At 34.7% G+C, this 26,405-nt stretch overlaps 2 protein-coding genes across 2 annotated transcripts; one reads left to right on the plus strand and one right to left on the minus strand.

The window, feature by feature from the left end:
* Window positions 1–39: 39 nt before the first annotated feature.
* On the minus strand, window positions 40–13,134 carry LOC123669184 (dynein axonemal heavy chain 12). The gene is made up of 2 exons (XM_045602812.1): window positions 13,000–13,134; window positions 40–11,703 (listed from the first exon to the last, which is right to left on the minus strand). Exons 1-2 carry the CDS (start codon window positions 13,132–13,134, stop codon window positions 40–42), a joined length of 11,799 nt encoding a protein of 3,932 aa, XP_045458768.1.
* A 3,655-nt stretch (window positions 13,135–16,789) lies between these two features.
* On the plus strand, window positions 16,790–18,151 carry LOC123669185. The gene has a single exon (XM_045602813.1). It carries the CDS (start codon window positions 16,796–16,798, stop codon window positions 17,948–17,950), a length of 1,155 nt encoding a protein of 384 aa, XP_045458769.1. The 5' UTR covers window positions 16,790–16,795; the 3' UTR covers window positions 17,951–18,151.
* Window positions 18,152–26,405: the final 8,254 nt, after the last annotated feature.

The raw sequence follows: 26,405 nt of genomic DNA on the forward strand, positions 1-26,405 counted from the left end.
ACTACATACATTAATATGTATCTTATAAAAGTATCAGTATTAATTATCTAATTGAAGAATAAGTGCAACACTACGCTTTATCCAGTGAGCCGTAGGATTATTAGAAGGTAAATAAAATGCTAAGACAAAATTAGACGAATGGCCCGTCGTGGCTAATACTCCCTTTCTTTCCAAAGTCTTATATAGCGGACATTTATATCTGGTACCTTCCTGAAAATCTTTTTTTAATTTTGGATATAGCCATACAGCGGGCATATTATCATTTAGGACTTTTGGAAACTGTTCTCCTATTGAATAAGTCTGACGATCCCAACGAGCACCATCCATGAAAAGTCCATATACATTAACTCCATATTCTGGAGATTTGTTGTCGTAATCAACACGAAGCACTTCAAAGTCAAATACTAATAGATCGATTGGTATTTTTTTTGCCCTAGCATAGTTTTGGATTGATCCAGTGAGAAATGCTTGAGTAAAAAAGAAACCTGATAACCAAAATGTAGGAGGTTTCCCATTTTGGTACCAATTGTCCAACATTAGTAATCGCTCAATAAAATCAGTAACATAGCTTGGTAGCGGTTTTAAGCTCGGATAGGAAACCTTACACCAATTGTCAGGTATTCTACCTAACAACATAGCATTGGCTTGTAAATCTAACGCAGGAGACATGACAATTACACCTTTTACAGCTTTTTGTAGGTCTATTAAGGAGCTTCTAATTTCAATCAATAATTTATTAAACCGTTGCATTTCCTGAATAAGTACTGTATTCATAGATTCGTTGTAATCTACTGGATATTTTTTCTGTGACAGTTCTATATCAAATACTTGTGGCAGTTTTGATAAAATTTCAGAAGACATTTGCATTAGTATAAGTTCGGTATTACCACTCTCGCCTCCACCACTAGTGCCCTCTACCAATACTAATGCTGAAGTTAAAGCGACTGAAATCGAATAGTCTCGAGTTATTCCTGCGTTCATATGTAAACCAAATACTTCAGGAGGAGGATTCACTGGAACTGTTTCAATGTGTTTTAGATAGTCTTGATACTCACATCTACGTGGTAGTCCATATTGGAATCCTAAATCACAAAACAGATAATTAGGATCATTAACAACACTAGCATTTACGTAATTGTCCAAAATTGTAACTATCAATCTTCTATCCCAATCGTCTGTTACTCGTCCGCCGTAATTACATTCTCCTGTTAAATATTTAATAGCAACATATTGTATTTCTTCATATTGATTTAAGAACATTTGTAATTGCATAACTGATATATGGAAGTCAGAATCATTGAAGCCATACTGTATATTCCAACCGAGAGGTCCAAATTTCTTTCTTTCTTGTACAACCGCGTGAAAAAAACTGATTCCATATAGAAGCTTACTAAAAGGTTTGTCTTTTCCAGGACAACCTTCGAAAAATTCAGGTTCTTTTAGTGGCTCTGATAAATAGGATCTATTTAAATTATGTTGAAGACCAGTTGGAGGCTCATTTGTCATTTTGACACTGACTTGCAAAACTGACTGTGGGAATTTATCAGATGGATAACTAGTCAGCCATAACCTAAAACTTAAATCAGTATTTGTTAGATCAAAACCTTCAACAGTTTTTTCTAAAATGGGCAGCCAAGATACTGCTAAGTGACAATTCTGTAAACATACCCAACCACCTTCTAACTGGGCTTTTTCTATCATTGCTTTAGCAATTGGACCCTGGCCTTGACCTAAAGATATGGAATTAAATCTATGAGCATAACCCATTTTGTCACAGTATTTTATTAAAGCTCCCATAGGATCAGAACCCGGCGAAAGAATAAATATCAGTGGTGCTAAACAGTTTGAATCTCCAAACGATTTTCCTATATCAAATGGTGGAGGTGTTATATATTTTAATCCCATTTGCTTTTCAACAAAATCAGATATTGCAAATGTTAACTTGTCTGGTCTTAAAACGCGTACAACTAAGAGTTTTTGAAAATCTGATAATTTGTCATTCCATTCTCCAGGTAAAATTTTATGGTGAGGTTCTAGATCATCATAGACTTCTTTCCATTTCTCTCTTAGGCCAACAAAACTATTTCTAAAATTTTTAAATGTGGTTAAATCATTTAACCTACAAATCTCATCCCAACCTTTATCTGGCAACCAATCAACTGGATTTTTAAGTAAATTCTCCACTGCTATACCCCCAGTTATGAGAAATATGTATTCATTGTGGTCCATATCATCTGTGGATAACATCATTTTTGAGCACATTATAAAAGAAAACATTAATTTATCTTTATCAAATAATGACCTACAAACGTTACTATACAAATTGTAAGTAAATGTATCTTTTAAGAACTTTAACCTTTTTTCTAAATCCTTGGACTTGTTTGCATTTTCAATTGAAATTATGTATAAATTTATAAACCAAGTTAAAGAATACTGATACATAGGGTCTACATTTGGTAACTCAGTAACACAATAATAAAGAACGGCTGAATGTGACGCTATTGGTCTATAGCCTAGTCTAAATTTCTCAATTATTATTTCAGTCTCAACTGAAGCTTCCTGTTTCTTCCTTATATCAATTGCTAGTAGTTTTGAGGAATCTAAAACCTCGATCGCTGTTTCATCTTCTAATATATCACCTTTTGACTCTTGTAGTGTTCGTAATATATCATCTTCTACTTGTTTTAGTGCTGCTCTATTCGCTGCTCCTTGTACAATTAATTTTTCACGTTTTTCTTGTAAATCTGGTCGCTCTTTAGCAACTACTATTCCAAGTAATTGATCTTCTAGTCCATCTTTTGTTAATGCAAAATTTATTAATGTAACTTTATTAAAAACTTCAGGCAAATAATGTGGATTCCTTAACTTAGTTGTCATATACAATCTAAAGTTTGGATGATATTCAATTATATTTTCACCTAAGGCTATAAATTCTTTTCCTCCTTGAGTATAAGTGTGTTTCAATAAAACCGGATCTAAGGGTGGTTCTACATCTTCTAATATACAATCTATCAAAGCAGGTTTACCGTATTCTAAGCATGTTTCAATTACTTTCATATAATTACTATCAGTGAATTTCATAACCTGCAAATCGTTGGATTTTTCCATTGTTTTAATCCATTTATTAGCTTGCCCTTGTGGATCAACCAGTAAAGACCATTTTAGAGAATTGTCTTGTATAACGGCATTATCAATTGAAAAAGAATCCCAAGGTAATCCTGCTATGCACCAATTTTGTATTTTAATATCTACTCCTAAAATGTCTTTAAACACAAATTGATCTGAATGTGGCATTTCCAGTTTTATGATTAAGGCTCGCCATTTAGCTATTACAGTCGTTCTTACTGGTAAAGTATATGGTGCCAAGTATGCAATTATTCCACAAGAAACTAGAATGTCACCTGCTAAATTATCATATAACTGTTGTAAATTTTCTGCAGCTAATGTCCATCGAACCCTTTCTCCACCGAGACCACCGATTAACTTTTCAGCACGATACAATTTATCAACACATAGCTGGACTTCATCTTCTAGCGCTTTCTTTTTTATATTAGCTTCTTCCAATGCTTCGTTTAACTCTGCTAATTTTGCTTCTAATCTAGCTACTGTAGCTTTTTTTTCTTCTAAGATTGCCATTGTTTCAGAAAATTCTTTTTCTGCAGCTTCTAATTTAGCTTTTTTTGGAGCTACCACTTTAGCTACTGCATCGTACATATCCATAGCGATAATCCATTTACACAGTCCTTCAGCTGCAGTTGACGCTTTTGCAATAATATGTGGTTTAAAATCCTTATGAGAAAGATACTCTTTTCTTATCTTTTGCATTGTTGCTATCGGTATATTATCTTTATCGAAATTTCTAAGCGAATCCAAGAAACCCATGTCACCTAGAATTCTTTTACTAGGTCCCCAATAATCAAATATTTTTTTTCCTGGATTGTCAGGATCGGGTATTTTATCAGGTGGAATGCCTTTCATAACACAAACAGCAGCCATAACTAATTTTACAGTTGCTGGAGGATTTTTCATAGACTTAACAATAGTAATATCAGCAGGTTTTAGCGTATTCAAAGCTGCAATCGCATCTTCTAAAATTGGCAAGGCTAAAGCTAAGTCAGCCTCGCAGTCCTTTTTAAGTTCTTGTGCTGCTGCTGCTTGAACGTTTGCAACTTTCTGATCTTCTCTTACTTGTGCAGCAGCTTTATCAGCTGTAGCTGTTTCAACTGCTATTTCTTCCATCATTTTTGCTGACTTTGCAGCCATGACGATTAACTGAGGTTTTAAAGCATTTAAGTCGTGCTGCATAATAGCAACAGCATCTGCGGCTTGGCCAAGCTTATCTAGACCATTGGTATATCTTAACTTTGCTGCTCTTAGCTCTCTTTGTTTTTTATTGGTTAGCAAGGTAAATGATTTAATTAAATTTAAGTACGAGGCCGATGTAATATAAGTCTTTCTTCCATATTGATAATAAAAATCGTCAGATATTATTCTTGAATCTACGTGAAATTGCTTACATACAATAACCGCAGCTGTCTTTACTTTATCTGGTACATTGACTTTACCCATGTAGTGATGAGCTACCATCTCCAACGCATCTTCAGGCCAACTGTCATACCAGTCAATTGTACAACAATTCACAAGAGATGGATACAGTCTTAACCTTGTTCTGAACGAACTTCCAATAGGACTAAAACATAAAACTATATGTAGTTTAGCCTTGCATCTTCCTATGAAAAATGATAGGATTTGTAAGGGACTTATATCAAGATTCCTGTTTCCACCTTGTGCTGCTAAGCGAACTAACTCTAGAATTTCTTGGATTTCGTCCAATCCATACAAATTAGGTACTTCACCTGAATTTAATAAACTATCCAGATTTTGTATAAAAACTTCTTCTTTAATTTGATTTTCAGTAAATAAAAATGTTGTGTCCTTGTTGAGACCTCCAGATTCCCGTAATACCAGTTTAATATCGTCACGCCAATCTTTAACACTATAAGATTTCGTTATTTCTGGTTGATAAACTTGTTGTCCAAGAATTGTACTAGCTAATCTAGTAAGTGATTGTCGACCAGAACCCCCTACACCTACGAGTAAAGCATTTCCTGATGGCATTGAAAGTAATCTGCATATTTTTGATAAATGTTCTAGTGCATAATCAAATAATACAATATTCATTTTAGCCTTATGCATAGTATTATATTCTGCCAACATTGATATAGCTACGTTTAAAAACACTTCTTTGGAAGGTATTTCTTCGTATCTTCTTTCACCTTCAACACTGTCCGTATCAAGGTAACATCCAAACATCATCTTTTTAAGAGTATCTTGAGTAACCTCTCCTTTCTCGTTTTGATAAGTGTCTAATGCTGAGTCAAAGGTATCTCTCATAAAATCTTGCGTTGCCTTACGTAATAAATCAAAAAACCACATACGGTCGGATTCATCAACTAGTCTATCATAAAAAACACGCATTACCTCATGTATCCAAATTCTTGTAAATGTTTTCTTATTTTCAGCAGATTCTTTTCTTAGTAATGCACATCCTTGGATCACTCTAGAAAAATCTCGTAAATTAAATATATAATGTGATTTAGCTGGTGTGGGCCTTAAGCCTTCAGTAGCTTGATCATATATATTCATTGTTGCAGATATAATATTAATTATTACAGGTTGGGTATCCTGGCCGAACCCATTCCTGCGCCATCCTAATTGCAATAAAGAAGTAAATATTTTTGTCATGCTTTCTTTTGAAAACTCATTAATGGAATATATATTGTAATGTCTTAACATTCTTGGATATATTAATTGTCTACTTCCACCTACTGGACCTATAGCTCCGTAAAAAAAAGTGTCATATATATACAGCTTTTCTGTAGTTTTAAGATCATACCAGTGTTTCTGATCAAAATACAATCTTAATAATTCAATAGCAGGTTGAGCGCCATACACCTCTTTAGCGGGCATATTCATATCGTCAATAAAGATGATAGCTTGCTTACCTTTTGTAGGCCCATAATTGTTTTTTCTTCTTTTTACTAGTTTTGAAAGAATCAAATCTTGTGTTTGATTTGCCGATGTCGTCGTTGTAAAGGTTATAAAACCTGGAGTGAATTTTTCTAAATCAACGCTCATCAAAAAATTTTGAACATAAAAGCTTTTACCAGTTCCTGTCGGACCTATCAGTAACAAGGGTTTCGAAAACTTTGTGTGCAATCTAAGAAGAAATAAATATTTTTCAGTCTCTAACGTAGGAATAACTGTCTGCAATAAGTTGATTTGTTCTTTTACTTGAATTGCTTTTACAGCATCTGGCCAAGGCTTCCAACATCCTTTACCTTTATACATATAAAAATGATCTATTATAAACCCTTCACTTGGAATTGAGACATCAATTCTTTCTATTTCTGGTGGGGTTCCATTTTCTCCTTTAAAATAATCTTTTAATAGCTCATCAAATCTTTCACGAGAGTCGGTGTTCAATATTCCTCCGATTCCCCAAACTAACGCTGTCATAAATGAAGCTAAAAACCAAGTTCTTGTATACTTAGTATCTTCTTCTCCTTCAATAGCATTATCCATTAGCATTTCTGTAAGTCGTAAAGTACTCATTACTAAGTTTACCTCCCCAGCAGTAACTAGTTGGACACAATATTTACGAACGAAATACACTAAGGGATCAAATAACCACGAGCACATATTAAAAATATACTCTTCATTTTCCTCTAGCCACACGGGGTTAAGAGTACTAAGCCACGATTTATAGAAAGGTGTAAATCCAAACGATGCGGACTCCATATAAATCATGCCGCATCTTGACACTGTGGCGGGAGATGCTTGGGCAAGATCCATCACTTCAAATATCATTGACATTACATTTGACATTGCCATAACTTCTCCAGAAGTTAGGCATAACTTTTTATTATCGTCTAAAACAGTGTTCATATTTTCTATCCACACTGCATCCACAGGTCCATCAAAAACAATCCATTTTCTCACAGGACTGTCCTCTGATGCAAAATCTCTAAACATAGTTGCTACAATGCCATCTGTCCACTCATATGATATTGGATCGAACGCCCCATATAGTTGACCCATAGTAACAGCTTTCGGATTTAGAACTTTATATGTACACTCACAACCACCTGGTAAATTTTGTTCACTCATTAGACTAAGCGCTTCTGATAATATTTTCAAAGTCATAGATTTGCCAGAAAATGGATCACCTACTAGCATAAAACCGTGTCGAACAATCATCATTTCATACGTTTGAATTACTTTTAGTAAAAAGCATTCTATCGGTTGTAGATTATTTTTTTCACAAACAATATCACAAGCTCTTAAGAAATTTTCATAATCAGGTTTGGGTAAAGTTATTCCTGGGAATAAGTCTGATATTATACCCTCAAATAAAGGTACATCGAATGACAAAAATTTTGGTAAATTAACGTCAGTAATTGATCTTAGCAACAGAATACTTTCACTTTCATTAGGGTATGCTCTCTTTAGATTACCCGCAGCAGATAAAACTGTTTTTACGGCACGCATACCATAGTCGTAATGATTCTGTGAGGACAATTGTTCCGAACAAAGGCGGTATGTTGTAACAATTTTTACTGATAAACTTCGAGCATCTATAAAGCCAAAAGAATATAATGAAATTTCACCTATCATTGCATAATCGGGAACCATCATGGCAACTGTTCTAAACAATACCTTTAGATTATCCGGCAATTCAGATCTTCCAGCATAGCCTGGATTCATTGTAATACAAACATAACATGCAGGATTCAAATTTAAAGTCGTTCCTTCAAAATCAAATGTTTCTAAATGCTGTCTAACAGCTTGGACTATACATAAAATTTGTTGTGCAATAACTGACAAAACTTCTACTTCAATCCGATTAAATTCATCAAAACACACCCAAGCACCACAAGAAGCCAACCCTTTAAAAAACTTTCCCATAGCCTTATAATCTAAGCCGTCAGAACAATTAAAAACTACACACTGGACAGCGAGAGCTTTAGCTAAATCTTTTGTAGTTTCAGTTTTACCTGTTCCAGCTGGACCTTCCGGAGCTCCATTTAAATGGAGGTAATATGCTCCTATTAAGGTTCTGTAACAACGATCAGTCAAAGGCGTTATTACTAAGCGGTCTGAATTACCTAAGTATTCATATGCATAGTTAACAACTGCGTTAATTATTTTAACATAAACTCTTTCGTCTTCCCAGTAATATCTTAATTGTGCTAACCATTGAAAATCTGTTACCTCAGTAACATTTTTTTCAATAAGATCTTGTATTACATCTTTTGCATGAACATCAATTACAATTAAAGCCTTCACTGTAATACTACTAAGTTTAGATAAATCAGTTCTTCGTATAACAGAAACAGTTTCATTTAGTTGTTTCGTTAACGTAATATGAAATTCCTGTAATTCACTTAATTTGTGAGTGTGTAAGCATTCATGTACATCTACCGCCCAATAAATTTGTGATATAGCTAAAACAACCATACCTTCCCAAGATAGTAACCAATCTACGCGACTCATGTTTACATAATCATAATAAGACAATTCAGTTTCTGATTTCACCGCTTTTAACATTTGATCTTCGACTTGTATTAACCATTTTTCAACTGAACCTCTAGCAGCTGCTACACTGATAGTTTCTAAAAACTCTACTTGTTCACCTTCCATTGATATCATAGCAGATATATTATATTCAAGATCAAAAACTAATCTATTTATACCTTCAAAGCATTTTTTAAGATGCGGTTGCACTTTAAGTGGATTTTTTGTTTCAGATAAAATTTCCAACATTTCGTCATTGGAAAGGAAGAAAAATCTGGGGAAGAATAAACGTTTCTTCTCTAAGTAGTTGTTAATACCATCATTGATTTTTTCTAACAAATTTGAAGCAACTTTAAACGACTCTAGGACTCCAGCTCCACCAGCTATTTCTAAAACATGAGGATCTTTATCTACAGATCCCATATAGCGACGGTAAATGTTATTTACTTCTACGAACATTACTCCTTCTTCTTGCATTTGAGCAACAATATCTTTCGAAGAGAATATTGGTAATAAGTATAGCCATTGACTTTGAACCTTACCCCATTCATCTATAGTGGCGTTAACACGTGTAATCTTATCGTACCATGCTCGTACTTGAGATTCAAATGGCTTTACAAATGCTGAGCCTCGCATGCCTATTGTTTTCACAATATGATCATCCAAAACACTTTGTATATCATCAAGGCCAGCTAGTATATAAATTCCAGTGTCCTTGTATGGATTAGTTTTAAAACATATATCAGTCCATTCATCCATCATTTTATTTAAATTCGTTATAAGTGCTAATTCTTTCGTGGCAGCGACGCTAACAATTTCGTACTGGTCGATATCATCCCAAAGATTGAAATTAATAATCTTCCTAAGAGATGTGCCAGCATTAGGCGTTAAGTCAAATCCAGCGATAGTTGACATTTCGTCCCAATGTCGTTGAACCAATGCTGGATTGCACATAATGTGAGCCATTTGGACGTTAGGTCTCCAATCTTTTATTTCTGCTATAGCTTGAGCACAAAGTTTCATGGGTGCTGGTAAGTTATGTACATCTGGATCATCTACTAAGCCCTGGAATCGTTTTTCGACTCCTTCAGATATTTGTTGTTTAATTTTAGTTCTGTAAGCTTTAGACAACTTTAGAAATTCTTTATAATAAAAATCGTGATCTTGTTCTATTTGTTCATGGTCTAAATATTCAAATGGACCATCCATCCATGTGTAATAGCTTCTTTTCCACTTATGTGCTAAATAAACAAGACAGTGGAATGGTTTTATAAAATCTTTTAGTTCTTCTAATTCAGCATAATTAGACAAGGGAAATTTAAACGTAGTTTCTTCATTATTAATCCATGATACTAATTTGTCACAGTCGTCGAGACGGTGAACGAGTTTTCTTAAATATTCTAAATATTCAAGAGTATGATCAATATCGTCCATGTTATCTAGCAATTCAAGATACGGGGTAATTTCTAAGACTTCCTTATTTAAAGAAGCGATTTTCGATAGCAAATTATCTTCCATTTCCGCTTTGAATGTTTCATATGCAGCAGCATTCCTTTCAAAAATTGGCTTAATATCAGTTATCCAATTAACAGTCTTAGTATTAGACGCTACATGTTCAGGAGTTAAAGATGTCATTTCTAATAAATTTGAAATAATACTTATTTGTCTCAAAATTCTTTCCTTCAGTTGTTCTACTAAAACGGTTTTCGCATGTAATATATAAACACCTTGTTCAACTAATTCAGCGGCATTCTCTGGTTCTTTCAATGCCTTTGCTGCAATAATTTCAAATTCATGACATATGCTATTATTTTCTTCTTTGTGTGTTTTAACTATACCGGCTATTATATCATTTATAAATTCTAGAGCTTTTTCCTTTAATCCACATATCATCCTTCGTTGACAAATAACACCACAATTAAAATATTCATTTTCAATAATGGCTGTTATATCTGAATTAATGCTTTGAAAATAAATTATTTTTGCTCTTGAGTCTTCGAAATCTTTTGCTTCTTCAATAAATTTAGTCAGATTTATTTTAGCTTCTATACCATATAACATGCTATATTTTACTCTCAATTTATCTAAATATTCTCTGAGAGGATCAAATACAGTATTTAGCTGCACTTGCAGTCTATCGTGACCACTGTTATACAACCATGCATTATATTGAACAGGCAAAGCATCATGATTATATGATATTTTAAGATATTGTTCAATAGGCATAAGTCTTTGAGCAATATTAGAAATTGCATTAATTATGGAGTGATATGCATTATACACTTCATTAAGTGAGGGATCATAAGTAAATTCTCCATTAAAGTCCAATTCTATATTCAGAAAAGGTACAGATTCATGATCTGATAATGATTCTATAATAGCGTTTATAGACCTCCGCATTAATTCTTGTATTTGCATAGATATCATTTTTGTTGCACATTTCACAAACTCTGTAATTTTTTTCGGTTGCATTCCTCGCAAACATCTCGGGTTTTTCAACCAATTAACAAGTATCGAATACCACGTACTAGAAACTAAATAATCAGCACGTTTAATTTCCTCCATTATTTTAATTTGAAATTCTTCTAAGTCTAATGGTCCCTTTGCTCTGTATTTCGATAAATCTATGATGAATTCAGGAAATGTTTTTTCAGATGATTCAAGTATGAGTCGTATAAATGGATGAAGTAACAAAGATCCAGATTTAAGCTTCTTACGATACTTGAGCATTTTGCTATAGTTTGATGTAATGCCTTTAAATTTAAAATATGGTTCTTGATATTTTTTTCTGGATACTCCTGGAACGTCACGAATAACAGTCTTAACAGCTAAATCATGCAAATTTCGGTTCCATTCATCTTTACTTTCATTCAAAAGTTCTTCCATTAAAATTGGATATGAATTCCTTAGTTTAGATGGAATCAAACTACATATCTGTCTTTCCCAAGATTTGATCATAGGTGGTGGTTGAATCTTTTGGGCACATTCGCGCAAAACTTTTATATGCCTTTCTTGTGAAATTTCGAATCTATCGAGTTCTAATTGTTCATTTGATGTCCGAGCTACTACAATTTTTCTATTTGCTGCTTTCTCTTCTAATATTTGGCGAAATTTTTGTTGTTTATCCTAAAAAGTTAAAATCGTAATTTAAATGTATGATAAATGTTTGTAATATTTATTTAAGGTTCATGAATAAAATGTACTTTAATATATATGAATAAAAAATAGTATGTGAATTTCTCACAGTAAAAGTTCCATCCAGATAAGCATAAATATGTCCTAAAGTCAAATCGAAAGTTCATACTTTGTTTTTATTGCTCGCTATCTAAATTGAGTTTTGCAAAATTTAGTAGTAGTAAAATATTTAGGTATACCATAACAATTTACAAAACCCAGTTTTTGTCCGTCTATTTGCAATAAATTCAAAATAAATAAATAAAGGCTTCACACTCAACGGCCCCCAATAGAATTTTCTCCTGTGACGGGGATCCGAAAACACACACAATACACAAGCACAACGTCCAGACCATGACAAACATCTATTTAGCCGATACAAATGTCTGTCGTGAGCGGGAAGAGAACCCGCGACCGCCAGCGTAACAGCCAGTGCTTTGACCGCTGCGCCAACGCGTCGTCAAGGTACTACATTATTTTCAAGAAATTCAAAGAAAAAATTTGCTAGAAATATTTCCTTTATAGGTAAATTTACAGAAAATTCTGTGACGGCATATGTTTATATTTTAAGTACAACTTACTATACCCATTCTAACTTCTTAAAAAGTCTTACGTGCAATATAGTGGAAAGCTATTAAGACAGATAACCGCCAACCAACATTCAAGCAGCGTGGCTAAACTCTGATCCTCCTTCTACTTGAGAAAAGAAGCCTATTGCAAGCAGTGGAATATTACAGGCTGAAACAACATGAATTCACATACAAGAGATTTTTTCACCGAGAACATAAAATTACGTGTAATGTATTATATCTCATTCTCTCGTCTACTTAACCACGCTACTACCTCTCGCGCTGCGCTTCTCGCTTTCTTCATAATAAGTATATACTGTGAAAACGAATAGGATAGCAAGTTATATATATATTGTATTCGTCTATTACGAGACTAATTTTGCACACTTTTTAATATAACCGTTTCAATTATTTTTGTCACTCTTATTATTCTCTGATTGTTGAAGACGGAAGTTAAAGAGCAATATACCTATACAAAGTAAGAACTTTTATATAATTACATGACATTTTGATAGCACTAGATGCACCCTTCATGAACTCTGCGATGCTAAGCTAGATGTGAACCTATTACCTAGTATCGATTGCCGTATATACTTTTCCTTGAGCGTATTTTACTCAGCTCGTCACAGAAGGACAATTAAAGTTATTTACTAGTAAATCGGAAATCAAAATTTCTTACCTTGATTCGATTGTATGGTGGCATCGGTGTAAATGGTAGTTTTCTGATTTTATTAACATCAGGTATAGGTAACAAAACAGGAATGCGGCAACCATTTTTAGTTTGTAATAATTTTCTTAATTCGCTCTCTTCCATTTTCTTAATCCAAAAATTAAGAAAAAGTTAAATATATACAATAGCAACAATTATCATATCCTATACAAGAAAGGTTTTGTGCTCAAAATGCACCCCGAAAATCAAAAATAATTTGTGTAAGCATTGCTATGGTAACAAGAAATATTTTGATTTATTGTTCAATATAAAAAGAGTCTATGGTAAATCGGAAGTAGTACAAAAATTAAATTATATACTGCGCTATAAGAACTTTAAAAATCTGTAAATATTCTCAGTAATAGTCCGAACGTAATATTGAACGAATTTAGGGGACAGAATTTTGCCCTGTAGAGAGCACCATTTTTCAAGAAGTACTCGTTTAAATCCTTACGCGGAAAGTTTTGTTGCTATTAAGAGCTCTGGAGAAACGTGCAATTTAAAAAAAATTAGGAAATTTATATTTTAGGAAGCTCATTATCTGATAACAAGCTATTATTGTTGTCATTGCTATCGTTAATAATATTTATCTTTCGAATCCCCTCGATCACATAATTCGTAAATAAAGTTTTCAATTCTAGGCCAACAGCAGAACTCCATTTACTACGCAATTCTACATCCTTAAATAAAATTTTACTTATATATTTCAAAAGATAAATGAAAATACAAAATTTTTCGAATGTTAGTTATTAATATTGTTCATAACACAAATTTTTAACACATATTTTTATGAGATTACTCATTTTTTGATGCTTTGAATAAAGCCACTTTGTAACATTTTTACTTGCCTTTTGGCCATTATCATGAATAGCACAATACCTTCACATTTCTATTTTTTACAACTAATGGGACATACATTAATTACGTGAGCTAGAATTGGGTATGGGTATTGGAGAAGTACACAAGTCTCAATGGAAGAATTCACGCTTTTCAACTATTCTGGTACTTTTTTCCTTCATACGGCAAAACTCGAAAAAATGCGGGGTATTCCCCTTTTCATCGAATGGATTGTAACTATCTCTTTCTAATATTCTCAATATACCTCCCATTTTCTTTAGGGAAACTGCAATAGTGATTGATCAGCCTCTTCACTATCTTTATAATAATATCTGATGGTATTTTCCCAAAAATATGGATAAGCGCTAGGATTGTCCCTGTACATAAGGGTGGTTCAAAAAGTGACATAGAGAACTATAGGCCTATATCCATTCTACCGGTTCTTTCTAAGGTCTTTGAGAGATTAGTCCACAATGCTATATATTCTTTCATGCAAAATAATATCCTACAGCAGCAGCACGGTTTCGTAAAAAGACGCTCGACTATACCAAATCTATTAACCTATACAACTGATTTATTTGATGGACTTGATGCAAACACCTAAATCGATAGTGTCTACAGTTCTACACTGATTTCCGCAAGGCGTTCGATCGAGTAGACCATCGTATATTGGTGGAAAAAATTGCTTATGGTAAGAAATCTTTGGAGGTGGCTTAAATCTTACATCTCTAATAGAACACAGAGGGTGGTGGTTGGTGGTCATGAATTATCTACATCAAGTGTGAGCCCAGGCGTCCCTCAGGGATCTATCTTGTGTCCGTTACTGTTTGTCATTTTCATAAACGATATAAACAAATGCTTCCTAAATAGTAAATTTCTTCTTAACGCTGATTATTTAAAAATATATTGAAAAATAAATATTTACCAAGACCACAAGTTGCTTCAGGAAGATTTGGATAGATTCACCACCTACTGCTATGAAAATAAATTGGAGCTTAGCCTCAATAAATGCAAAAGCATAAGCTTTACTAAGAGAAAAACGGTAAGCAGTTTCACTTATTCCCTTTGTGACGCAGATATTGATAAAGTACAAAATATAAGAGACCTAGGTGTAATATTAGACAATAAGCTGCACTTTGACGCTCACGTAGATAACATTATTAGTAAAGCCTTTCAAATGTACAACTTTGTCGTGCGGTCCGTTACTGAATTCAGACACCCATCCACACTCGTGTATCTTTTTAAGTCCTTAATAAGGCCACAACTTGAATACGCCGTTGCTATCTGGAATCCATTATACATTAAATAAGAGAAAAGTTCAGAAAAGGTACATAGAAAATTCTTACGTCACATTAATTACAAATGCTGTCGTAAACGTATACCTTATTAGTTGCTTTTAAGGAACTACAAACTGCTCGACTTGAAATCTAGACGACTGCAACTGGAAGCTATGTTCTTTGTAATAATAAGTATGATTGCATGGACATTGTAAGCAAAATTAGATATTCTGTGCCTTATCGCGCTCATTTGCGACCATCCCGCCGTTATCACTTTTTTGCAGTAACACGATCTCGTACGAATGCAGGTATCCGTTCCCCGTTAAATCGAATGTTTGATACATATAATAGGAAATTTTATACATTAGACATTTTTGCCAATTGTAATGACGCATATACGAGGCAGATTAATAATATTTTAAATGGACAACCTTAACGCACAAGTCACTACACGCTTATTATACCTATATTGAAGAAAATATGTATATAAAAGAATATTTAAAACTACTGTATTAACAAAAGATTCATTTATATTCTACCGATTCACTATATCTTATTTAAAAATTAAACAAACAGTATATAATAATTTTTATAAAATAGCACGTATTTGGAAAATCATCCCCAGAACAGTTTCCAATTGCTAAAGCACATGAAAACTAAATTATACAAGTTTTGTGGTTTGTAAAACTTGGTACCTAAATTTAACTTTACATAAATGGTACTTCCCAGAAGTATTTTATATGAGCCTCTTATTAAAAAGCCAATTTAAGCTATATTTCATAGGTAGTAAGGATTGAATATTATTGTTCATGGAATATAGGGTTTTCCCACAGTTATCAATTATCCCTCAGTATAAAATTTCAATAAAAAGTAGAAAATGTTAAAGATACTAAGAAATAGGGCTTTCAAATCAAATTAATGGATTCTGAAAAGCTTTATGACAATGTTACCCAACATAAAGAAGAGAACCATAACTTGATCACAATTTAAAACATACCTATATTTCTGTAGATTTTATTTTAAGTAATAAACATTGATTTATCTTATTTATGGTGTTTTCTGTGTTCATCTTGTTGTTTTATAGTTATAATCAAGAGATATTATGCTTTTCCGTTGTAACACAACAGCGAAAACATGTAATAAGATTTTTAGTATTTTCTCGTTCTCTTTTGGTAGAATTTAGTAGTTTTTAACCTCCACAAGCAGTAGATTCGTTAAATGAAATCTGGTCACACAGGCCATTATGCCAGTCAAAATATAGTCATGATATAGTCGCTGCTGTGTGTGCTCGAGTTTTATATTTGGTTAAACATCTGTGCAAGTAGTAACGGTTGAAATTTTGTTTAAATAGTTACATTACTTGTTAAATTACTGTACATTCTACGTTTTTTACGTTACACGTACCCTGTTTATCAGTTATATTTTTGTAAGTGGTTTATTTATTTTATAATTATAGGAGTTAATATTTTACTTTTTTTTTAGCGTAGAATATTTAAGTATTAATTCAAATTAAAATTATATTGTATTATTTTGCTTACCGTGTAGTTTAGAAAAATGTTTTATTTATTATTTAAATTAGTTAAATACAAATCATTATTTTAATTATGTTATATTAAATGGGTATTTATTTATAAATTTCAGATGGCAGTAAAATGCGTGGAATTCAGAGAGTGGTAATATTTTGTCTACTAACCACAGTTCTACCAGCAATACTCATAATCACTCCTCTTTATCTCCGTAATATTAAATATGCTGATGTTATGTACAGAATATCTGACTCAGATATTATACAAATACATAAAGGACAATCTTCTGTATTTTGCCAAAAACATTCCTTAAAAATGAATACTAGCTTCAATGCATTCCAAATGAAGGGAAGGCCTAATCTTGCAAAGCAGAGAAGGCATATAAAACTAAGAAAATCAATGAAATTACCTGATGATACTCTTGAGTATTGGGGATTTTATCTATTCGCAGGAGCATCAGTAGAGTTAAAAGGCTGTTCTAGGTTTGAAGGATCAAAAATATTAGTTGTTAAGGGTGATAAGATTTTGAACACATGTGGTATTTTAGAGGGTGATAAATATAAAAAAGATCCTTTTTTTGTGAAAGACACACAAGTTTCAGTAACATTACAAAATCCAAAAACTAAGAAACGTGAAGCTATACGTAATAAAAATATGGCTTTGTACAGAAGTAATTCTGAGCAAATAGTAAGTAAGAAAAAGAAGTATAAACGAGATGTCAATCCTTCTTTACACAGTCCAAACACAATATTAGATACTGGTGTTAATCATGGTGGTAATGCTTTAAATGCAACAATAACTGGAGAAGACAGATCCATTTCTAGCTTCGAAAGTAATTTATTTGAATGTTATCAAGATAATATACTGATGAATGAATTTTTCCCTTACTCTATTGAATGTAATAACACTAAATATTTAGAAGAAATTACAACACTAAAAGTAGATCACGAAATCACATCAGATGGGTACTATTATTACATTTTTTATAGTGATAATGATTTTGTTAATAACAATATTCATGCAATATTTGACATCTATAAACCAACATTCCAATACTCGAATATATCTGATTCCAAAATGTGTTTAAATCAGACTGAATGTGAATTTGATGTAGACATCTTTAGTGATGAATTGGTAATTGTCGAAGTTCCAACAAAAGATGGATTAAATAGTAATAATGATTCATTTATATTAATGTCTGTATGTCATCCCCGAATATCTGTCTACATTTTTTTTCCAATATCTGTTCTCATTTTGATTCTACTATTTGCATTTTTATGATATATCTTGTTAGTTATACTGTATGTTACATTTATCAAGTTAAATATAACCAGAAGTGTGATATTAGTTAATTGATTAAAAAGCTTTTTTTAGTTTTATGGTACTATAATAAGACTGTGATGATAGTTACCTGATATCTGTTTAATTGTTATAGATTAATAAGAAATAATAAATGTTTAAATAAAATAAGTATTTACTTAACTAAATATCTTTTTTTTTGCCTTACCTTAACACTTATTTTCAGTGGCAGTGTCAGGATTATTGTTTGGGTAGGGATATTGCTAAGTGTATGTTTTATCAAATTAAAGACCAAAATCCTTAATTTCTAAACATATAAGACTGGAGGTATTTGATGAAGTTATAATCTTATCTATAATCTTTTATAATCTATCTATACATATATAAAAGCGAAAGGTCATCGCGAAATCTCCGAAACTATAACACCGACACAGTGGCGTAGCGTGGTTGTCGGCCGCCCGGGGCGGAAGAAAATTTTGCCGCCCCCTTATTTAGGTATTTCAATTTAAAGTAGGTATACTAAAACTTACTTAGCTGAGTGGCTACGACATATAGAATTTAGCCACCCCCTTTCATCCCGCGGGTGTCGTAAGAGGCGACTAAAGGATAGAAAAGATCCAATAATAATAATAATAATAATAATGATAAAGCCTTATTTAATTCCATGCAAAATTCATCAATCCTTATCTCAATTTGCCCAAATCAAAATTTCAATCAATTAAATAACAATACAAAATAATTAATAGTACTTATTAGATTAGTGATCATTATTAAGACATACTATTTCATGTAAAATAAATAAATAAATCTAATATATAAAATTCTCGTGTCGCGGTGTTTGTAGTTAAACTCCTCCGAAACGGCTAGACCGATTCTCATGAAATTTTGTGTGCATATTGGGTAGGTCTGAGAATCGAACAATATCTATTTTTCATCCTCCTAAATGTTAAGGGTAGTCCACCCTTAATTTTTATTTTTTTTTTATTTTTAGATAAATTATTTATATTTTTATTTTTTTATGATACAACATTAAAAAATACATACAACCCTAAATTTTCAACCTTCTACGATCAACCCCTATATTTTATTTGTTAATTATAAACTTTAATTTTTTGGCAGGATTTTTATATTTATTTTGTCATGACTTAGAATAAAAAAAATCATATTACTCTTAATTTTCAACCTTTCTACGATCAAGTCCTATTTTTCCATCGCTATTTTTATTTTTTATTATTTTTAATAATTTCCTTTAATTGTGTTTTTTTTCTCAATTCAATTTGATCTCCTGCCTTCGCCGGTCTATAACTATCAATCGATCAGTTATCCCCGCTAGATGTCTACATTACGTTGTCACCTCTCATCCAGCAAACATCACGGAGTAACGATGAGAATAAAGCCGGTCTCCTGTCTTACTCACTATACTGTTTTCGGCCATTGTTTTTTTTGGTTTTATTTGTGTACCGATCGTAGTAGTGACTGTTATACGTATTATTTTAATTTTTCTGTGCACTAAATAAAGCATACTTTCATTGTCTACAACGCTTTCGTTTATAAGTAAATCCCCGCACACTTATAGTAGATAGTTTATTGGCAAAACAACGTTTGCCGGGTCAGCTAGTTAATAATATGAAATAGCAAAGTTCCAATACCACTGTGGAACTAGTGAAGCCGACCGATGGCGGTATAGCCATCCTATAGCTAGCTTTTTAAATACACAACAGAAGACGAGTAGCAGCGTCTTCGGTGCGACAAAGCTAGCCCTGCGGTCACTAACCCGCCTGCCCAGCGTAGTGACTATGGGCAAAACCCTCATGAGTTCTCGGTAGCCCCACTATTCCAGGCTACAGCAGCGGCCGCGGTAACGGTGGGGCGGAGGGTGCTGAGGATCATACGGGAGGCTGCCACTCAAAACTACAGGTACTACGTACCGGTTACGTATAATGGAGGCATGTTACGGCTGGACCACAACCTTACCGAACTGGAAGTAAAACCGAGTCTTAAACTTAAACTTAAGTGAAGCATACTGGGGTTGTCTGAAGTTTGAAGAGAGGGCAAAGACACGATGATCCTGGACTCCGGGCACTTGTTCTGCTTCTGTGAAGGTGATGGACTTTCCCAAGGTGGCGTCGATTTTCTGGTCCACAAGACTCTCACTAACAACGTTGTAAAAGTCAGCAATGTGTCGAACCGGGTAGCGTACCTTGTACTTAAACTCACTGACAGGTACTCCCTAGAAGTGATACAGCTCTATGCGCCGACCTCAGCACAATCTGACAATGAAGTCGAAGCCTTGTATGACGATATTACTAGGGCCATGCATGGGACTACTTCGGCCTTCTACAACGTTGTTATGGGAGACTTCAACGCTAAAGTACAATACACAAGGGAATACAAGACCGTGACGAATCGAGGATCAGACCACACGGGTAGGGGTGCAGGAATCGCAGCAGGCAGATGCTCGTCAACTACTACGAGTCAGAGGGGCTCTTCTTGATGAATTCAATTTTTTGAAAAGATGCCCCAAAGGCGGTGTACATGGCAAAGCCCCAACACTATGACGAGGAACGAGCTAGATTCATCATAGCGGATAAAAGGTATATATTCAGAGATGTCTCCTTGGTTAATTGGTTTAACACTGGCAGTAACGACCGGCTATTGCGGAGCACTTTAAATATATACCTGCGAAAAGAGCGGCGACGATGACCGTTCATGTCAATGACCAAAGAACAAGACCTATTTCCCTCCGGCGTGGGGTAAGACAGGGGGATGTAATATCACCGAAACTGTTTACCACTGCGCTAGAGGATGTTTTTAAACCTTGAATTGGGGGGAACGAGGCATCAACGTCAACGATGAATTCATCTCTCACCTTCGTTTCGCCGACGATATTGTCATCTTTGTGGAGACGCTGGATGAGTTAGGCCAAATGCTGGCCGGCCTAAACGAGTCCTCCCGACTTGTCGGTCTCTGTATGAACTTGGATAAGACGAAAGTTATGTTTAACAACCAAGTCATACCGATACCGGTATCGGTCGATGGTACCCTTCTCGAAGTTGTTCAGGATTATAATTACCTAGGCCATACTATCCAACTAGGCCGCAACAACTTCGAGAAGGAGGCCGATAGGAGGATTCGGTTGGGCTGGGCGGCGTTTGGCAGACTCCGTTGAGTCTTCACTTCGAAGATTCCGCAATGCTTGAAGACTAAAGTTTTCGAGCAATGCGTCCTGCCTGTGTTAATATACGGAGCCGAGACGTGGACACTGACGAAGGGACTGGTCCACAAGTTTAAAGTCGCTCAACGTGCAATGGAACGGGCTATGCTTGGGGTCTCTCTCAAAGACAGGATTAGAAATGAGACTATCCGCGAGAGAACAAAAGTAACCGACATAGCCCACAGAATTAGCAAGTTGAAGTGGCAGTGGGCTGGTCATCTGTGTCGCAGGACCGATGGCCGTTGGAATAGACGGGTCCTAGAGTGGAGACCGCGTCTTGGCAAACGCAGTGTGGGACGTCCTCCGGCCCGTTGGACCGACGATCTACGTAAGATTGCCGGTGTAGGCTGGATGAGGATTGCGGGAGACCGGGATGTGTGGCGCGAACTTGGGGAGGCCTATGTCCAGCAGTGGACTGCGATAGGCTGAAGTGAAAAGAGCGGGCCCGCTTAGGGAAATCTACTCTCCGATGTACGCTGCCCCAATTACTATGTGGCTCCGAGCAGTTTCAATGGGAACTCCAAAACCGATTCGATTCGCTGGAAACTGCTGGCAACGTGGAAGAGATGACCGACAACGTGGTGAAGACGGTGTGTACGGTCGTAGGCACTTTCCGCCGACGAAGTCAACAAAGCAGTCCAACTCTCTTCCGAAGCCTTGGATCTAATGTGGCGGAGGCGTGAGTTGCTCACTGCTTAAGCAGCTTCGCCAGAACAGAGGGCTCTTTCCAAGAAGATACGAAAACTTGTACGCTGAGACCTCCACTGCTCAAATACGAGAGAGATAGCTACTCTGATTGAGCAGAATAGGGATGACGTAGTTACGACTGAGCTACTTAAAGCCGCAGGGCGACCTGCCCTAAAAGTCTTGGCAAGACTCTTTCACGACGTCACCCACCGAGGTACCACGCCGGAGGTGTGGTCCAGTAGTGTGTTTGGTGCTGTTCTTTAAGAGAGGCGACAAGTCTCTGTCAAAGAATTACACATCAATCTCACTTCTGAGCCATATCTATAAGCTGTTTTCGAGTGTTGTTACGAATCGTCTCGCCAGAAGACTCGACGAATTCCAACTACCGGAGCAGCGGGGTTTCGAAATGACTACAGCACTGTAGACCACATCCATACTGTTCGGTAGATTATACAAAAGACAGAAGAATATAATCAGCCGCTGTGTATGGCATTTGTGGACTACGAAAAAGTCTTCGACTATTGCTTCTCAAAATGGAAAAACAAAAAATACTGTTTATCCAAATGGTTTGGATTAAGTTTTAAAATAGCCTAGCAATTAATATTTTTTTTTGTATTAATAAATGAATTTGATGTAATTTTTTTTTATTATTTCATTTTATACGTAGCGAAGCACGTACCGGGTCGCTAGTATTTACTAATTGTTTTTATTATTTAAGTGTTGTTCAATTTTGCCGCCCCCTAAAAAGTGCCGCCCGGGGCGGGCCGCCCCCCCCGCCCCCACTACGCTACGCCACTGCACCGACAAACTTGAAATTTAGCATGTAGCCTCCTTATAAGAAGTAGGCATCCGCTAAGAACGGATTTTACGAAACTCGACCTAACAGGGTAAAACGGGGGTTGGAAGTTTGTGTGAAAGTCCTATGTTTTTGAAGGAAGAGACTTGAAATTTAAAATATAAGCTCTATAGATGGTGAGGTGTCCAAATAATGTATCTTTAGAAATCAACTCCTTTTTGGGGTTAAAACGGGGGATGGTAGGTTGACTCTCTCATCACGAAATAGCAACATAAAAAAAAATTTTGCATCTCACCTTTTTCAGTTCATTCTGTTGTCCATGTTATGAATACACAATAGGCGTTAGAAGTTTTTTTTTTTTTTTTCTATAGTATTTAGATCGCTATAAAATAAAAAAAGTGTGCGTTGTTTGTTTCAAATTTCACTTACCTTATAGAACCTTCAAATTCGCTACTTTGGCGTTAATAGGAACACATATAAAATTTCAATCATTACAAATTGTGTTTTATTGTTTTGTTACTGCATGATTATTGATATTATTGATTATTAGTATCAGGTCGCGGAAAAGGTTTCATCGTACTTAGTTTATTTAGAAATTCAAGGTGAGATTTTACAAAATGTTTAAAATCAGTTCGGTTTTTCCAGAGATTAGCCTCTACATACGTACAAATCAATCTTACAAACTGTACCTCTTTAATCTTTAACATATTATGCCTATATAATAGATTCGACACGATATTACCGGTGCCTATAAAATAAAATACAAGTGGAAAGAATTATTTAGTTTGGTAGTTTATCTAATTCTGATGACAAATAAACTTTAAGGGCCTGTTTTACCAGTTTTGGATTTGGCGTATGCCAGCATCCAGAAGTTACATGCTTTTCATATATTATTATTTATCGCTCGCTTTAGTCTGTAATATTCCACTACTGGGCATAGACCTCTTTCCCCATGTAGAAGAAGATCAGAGCTTAATCCACCACGCAGCTCCAATGCGGATTGGCGGATATATTCATTATCGATATTGGTCTACCCAGTCAAGACTTTTGAGGTAACACACACGATAAAAAAAAAAGCAATCAAATTAAGAATCTCCTCCTTTTGTGGAAGTTGGTTAAAAATAAGAAACGATAAAAAATGTTACGTAGGTGATATGTGAATTAACATTAGAAGGCACAGGGTTAGAGACAGTGAATTTACTTATAGTACGCTATTAAAAATGTTTTAATACTTTATTTGTCAAGAAGAAATTGACGCCCCCGGGGAACAGTGGTAATAGAGAAAAGCAAATTTTACAGGACGAGCAATAAACAGGTTTTCTGTTATATTGCATTTCCTACTTCGGGCTATAATATTGTATTATATCATTATTTTCAGCATTTTTTATGTAACATGTAGCTATGAAAATAAATATCACGTGTACTTTAAAAGTCATCGCCAAAAGTGTGTACGGTATATATATATATATATATATATACGGTCTAATTGAGTAACCTCCACCTTTTTTTATCGGTCGGTTAAAAAAATCGATTTTATTCTTTCATTAGAAATATTCTGTGAATAAAAAAAAACGACGAATACTTCTCCAGTTTTTCAACAATGAATGGCGGGCTCTGGCACACAAAAGCAGGGAACTGGCGACAGTTATAAACAATCATGTTATAGACAACCAACTTTTCGGGTTCTATTGTGTTAGATTCTTTGTTATTTTATTGAATACTTGTGACCGCCCCGGCTTCGCACGGTTGCAATGCTGATAAGTACTAAATATAATATATATATTTGCAACTAACTGTGCTCGCGACTTCATCCGAGGAATAGTGACTTTACATGTTCAACATGATTATATAAATTGGCATAACTTTTTTTTAAGAACCGATTGACATGAAAAAAACACTAAAATAATGTTAAGCTAATATTGCCGCAATATATTGGTAGAAAGCACATCTAAATCGGATAAGCCGTTTCTTATATTAGCGTGCACAAACGCACAGACAAAAACTCAGACAATCATTGTTTTGGGTGCTATTTGAGTTGCTAAAGGTCCCAATCATATTTTTTTCTCATATATCTTTCATGTACATACAGCGATCTGGTATATTTTTATTATATGTATTGATGATGATGATGATTGAGATATATATAAAATATAATTTTTACTTTATTATAAATGTTGTGTATAATTTTGTAGTCCGATAGACTCGTAAAAAACTGCAAAAACCAATACGAAAACAATTTGAACATAAAAAATAAAAAAATGTTACAATTTCGTACGTTGATATATATTTTTTACATATATCTTAAATGTACAGACAGCGACCCGTTACATTTTTATTATATGTAGTATTAATGTAAGCGCTAAAAATGTGTTTATTTACGGCATCACATTAGAAACCTCTAAAACTATCAGTGTTCCTCTACTATATTATGCATGTATTATACATAAACCTTCCTCTGGAATCACTCTCTTTGCTAAAGAAACCCGCATCAAAATTCTTTGCGTAGTTTTAACGATCTAAGCATACAGACAACAGGAAGCGACTTTGTTTTATACTATCCCTGCTTTAAGTTCCAAAAAAAAAACGTTGATTTGTATGGGAAGTAATTGTATGGGTTGTCTGGAAGAAATGGCTAACTAGCGATAAGTCCGCCCATTGTACTTCACTGTTTGTAACTGTCTTTATGCTTTGTTTGTAATATATTTGTTGTGTACAATAAAGTATAAAATAAATAAATAAACTTTAGGAGTTAAACAATATATTTATTAACAGTTTAGCACTCGTACAATATAGGTATCCGATATCCACAATTTTATTTATTACAAAACCAAATTACGTTTTTCTCGCTAGCCCTTGTCAAAATTCTCGATCATGCGCTCTGTACTCTTTCTAGAGCGTTCTTTAAGAAATGACAAATTAATTTGAATTTAAAAATTGCTAGTGAAATAACTAATGTCAAATACGCCGTATACTACGGGTATCGTGCGGATATGCTTGTTTATTAAATATATATAAAAATAATATTTTGTAAATCAAATAATAAAAGTTAATATATGTGTAATACAAATAAATATAATATACATAAACAAATAATAAATGCCAGGTAGCCTACACCACCCCCCTCCAGAGACCGTCAAGGGCGATAAAAATCTGGAAAATGAACTCGACGTCCAGAACGAGTTGTATGCTCTTTCTGAACATTTGGTAAAGGTTCTGGTTCGGAATTTGTAGGGTCAGGCAGTATAAAGGCCGGCTTAATGCGGTCTATTGATACCGTGACTTCTTTACCCTTTAAAAGTATTTTAAAAACTTTGTCATCCCTTGACAAAACCTTATGGGGGCCTGAATATGCAGGATGAAGAGAACCACGCGATGCGTCTTCGCGGAGGAAAATGTGATCGGTGGTTGCTAGTTCCTTATAAACAAAGACTTTTGGACTACCGTGACGAGAAGCGGGCGAAGGTTTCAATCGTAATACAATCTGTTTAAGGCGAGCGGAGAAGTCAGAGAGATCCGTTGTACCGCCGTCAGTAGGCTGAAAGAATTCGCCCGGTAATCTTAACGGCTCTCCGTAAACAAGCTCGGCAGATGAGCACTGAAGATCCTCTTTGAAGGCACTACGAATGCCTAGGAGAACCCATGGCAGAGATTCCGTCCACCTGTCATTAGCATGGCAAACGATGGCAGCTTTGAGTTGACGGTGAAATCTTTCCACCATGCCATTGCATGCTGGATGATAG

This window comes from Melitaea cinxia, chromosome 3 (assembly GCF_905220565.1).
Source record: "Melitaea cinxia chromosome 3, ilMelCinx1.1, whole genome shotgun sequence".
Lineage (NCBI taxonomy): Eukaryota > Metazoa > Arthropoda > Insecta > Lepidoptera > Nymphalidae > Melitaea > Melitaea cinxia.

What these genes read in the sequence shown, in the direction of transcription:
- LOC123669184 (XM_045602812.1), bottom strand. Translation starts at nt 13,134, where the DNA reads ATGGAAGAGAGCGAATTAAGAAAATTATTACAAACTAAAAATGGTTGC. An exon ending in CACCATACAATCGAATCAAG is followed by an intron (nt 11,704 to 12,999) that starts GTAAGAAATTTT and finishes TTAACTTTTTAG; the next exon opens with GATAAACAACAAAAATTTCG.
- LOC123669185 (XM_045602813.1), top strand. Translation starts at nt 16,796, where the DNA reads ATGCGTGGAATTCAGAGAGTGGTAATATTTTGTCTACTAACCACAGTT.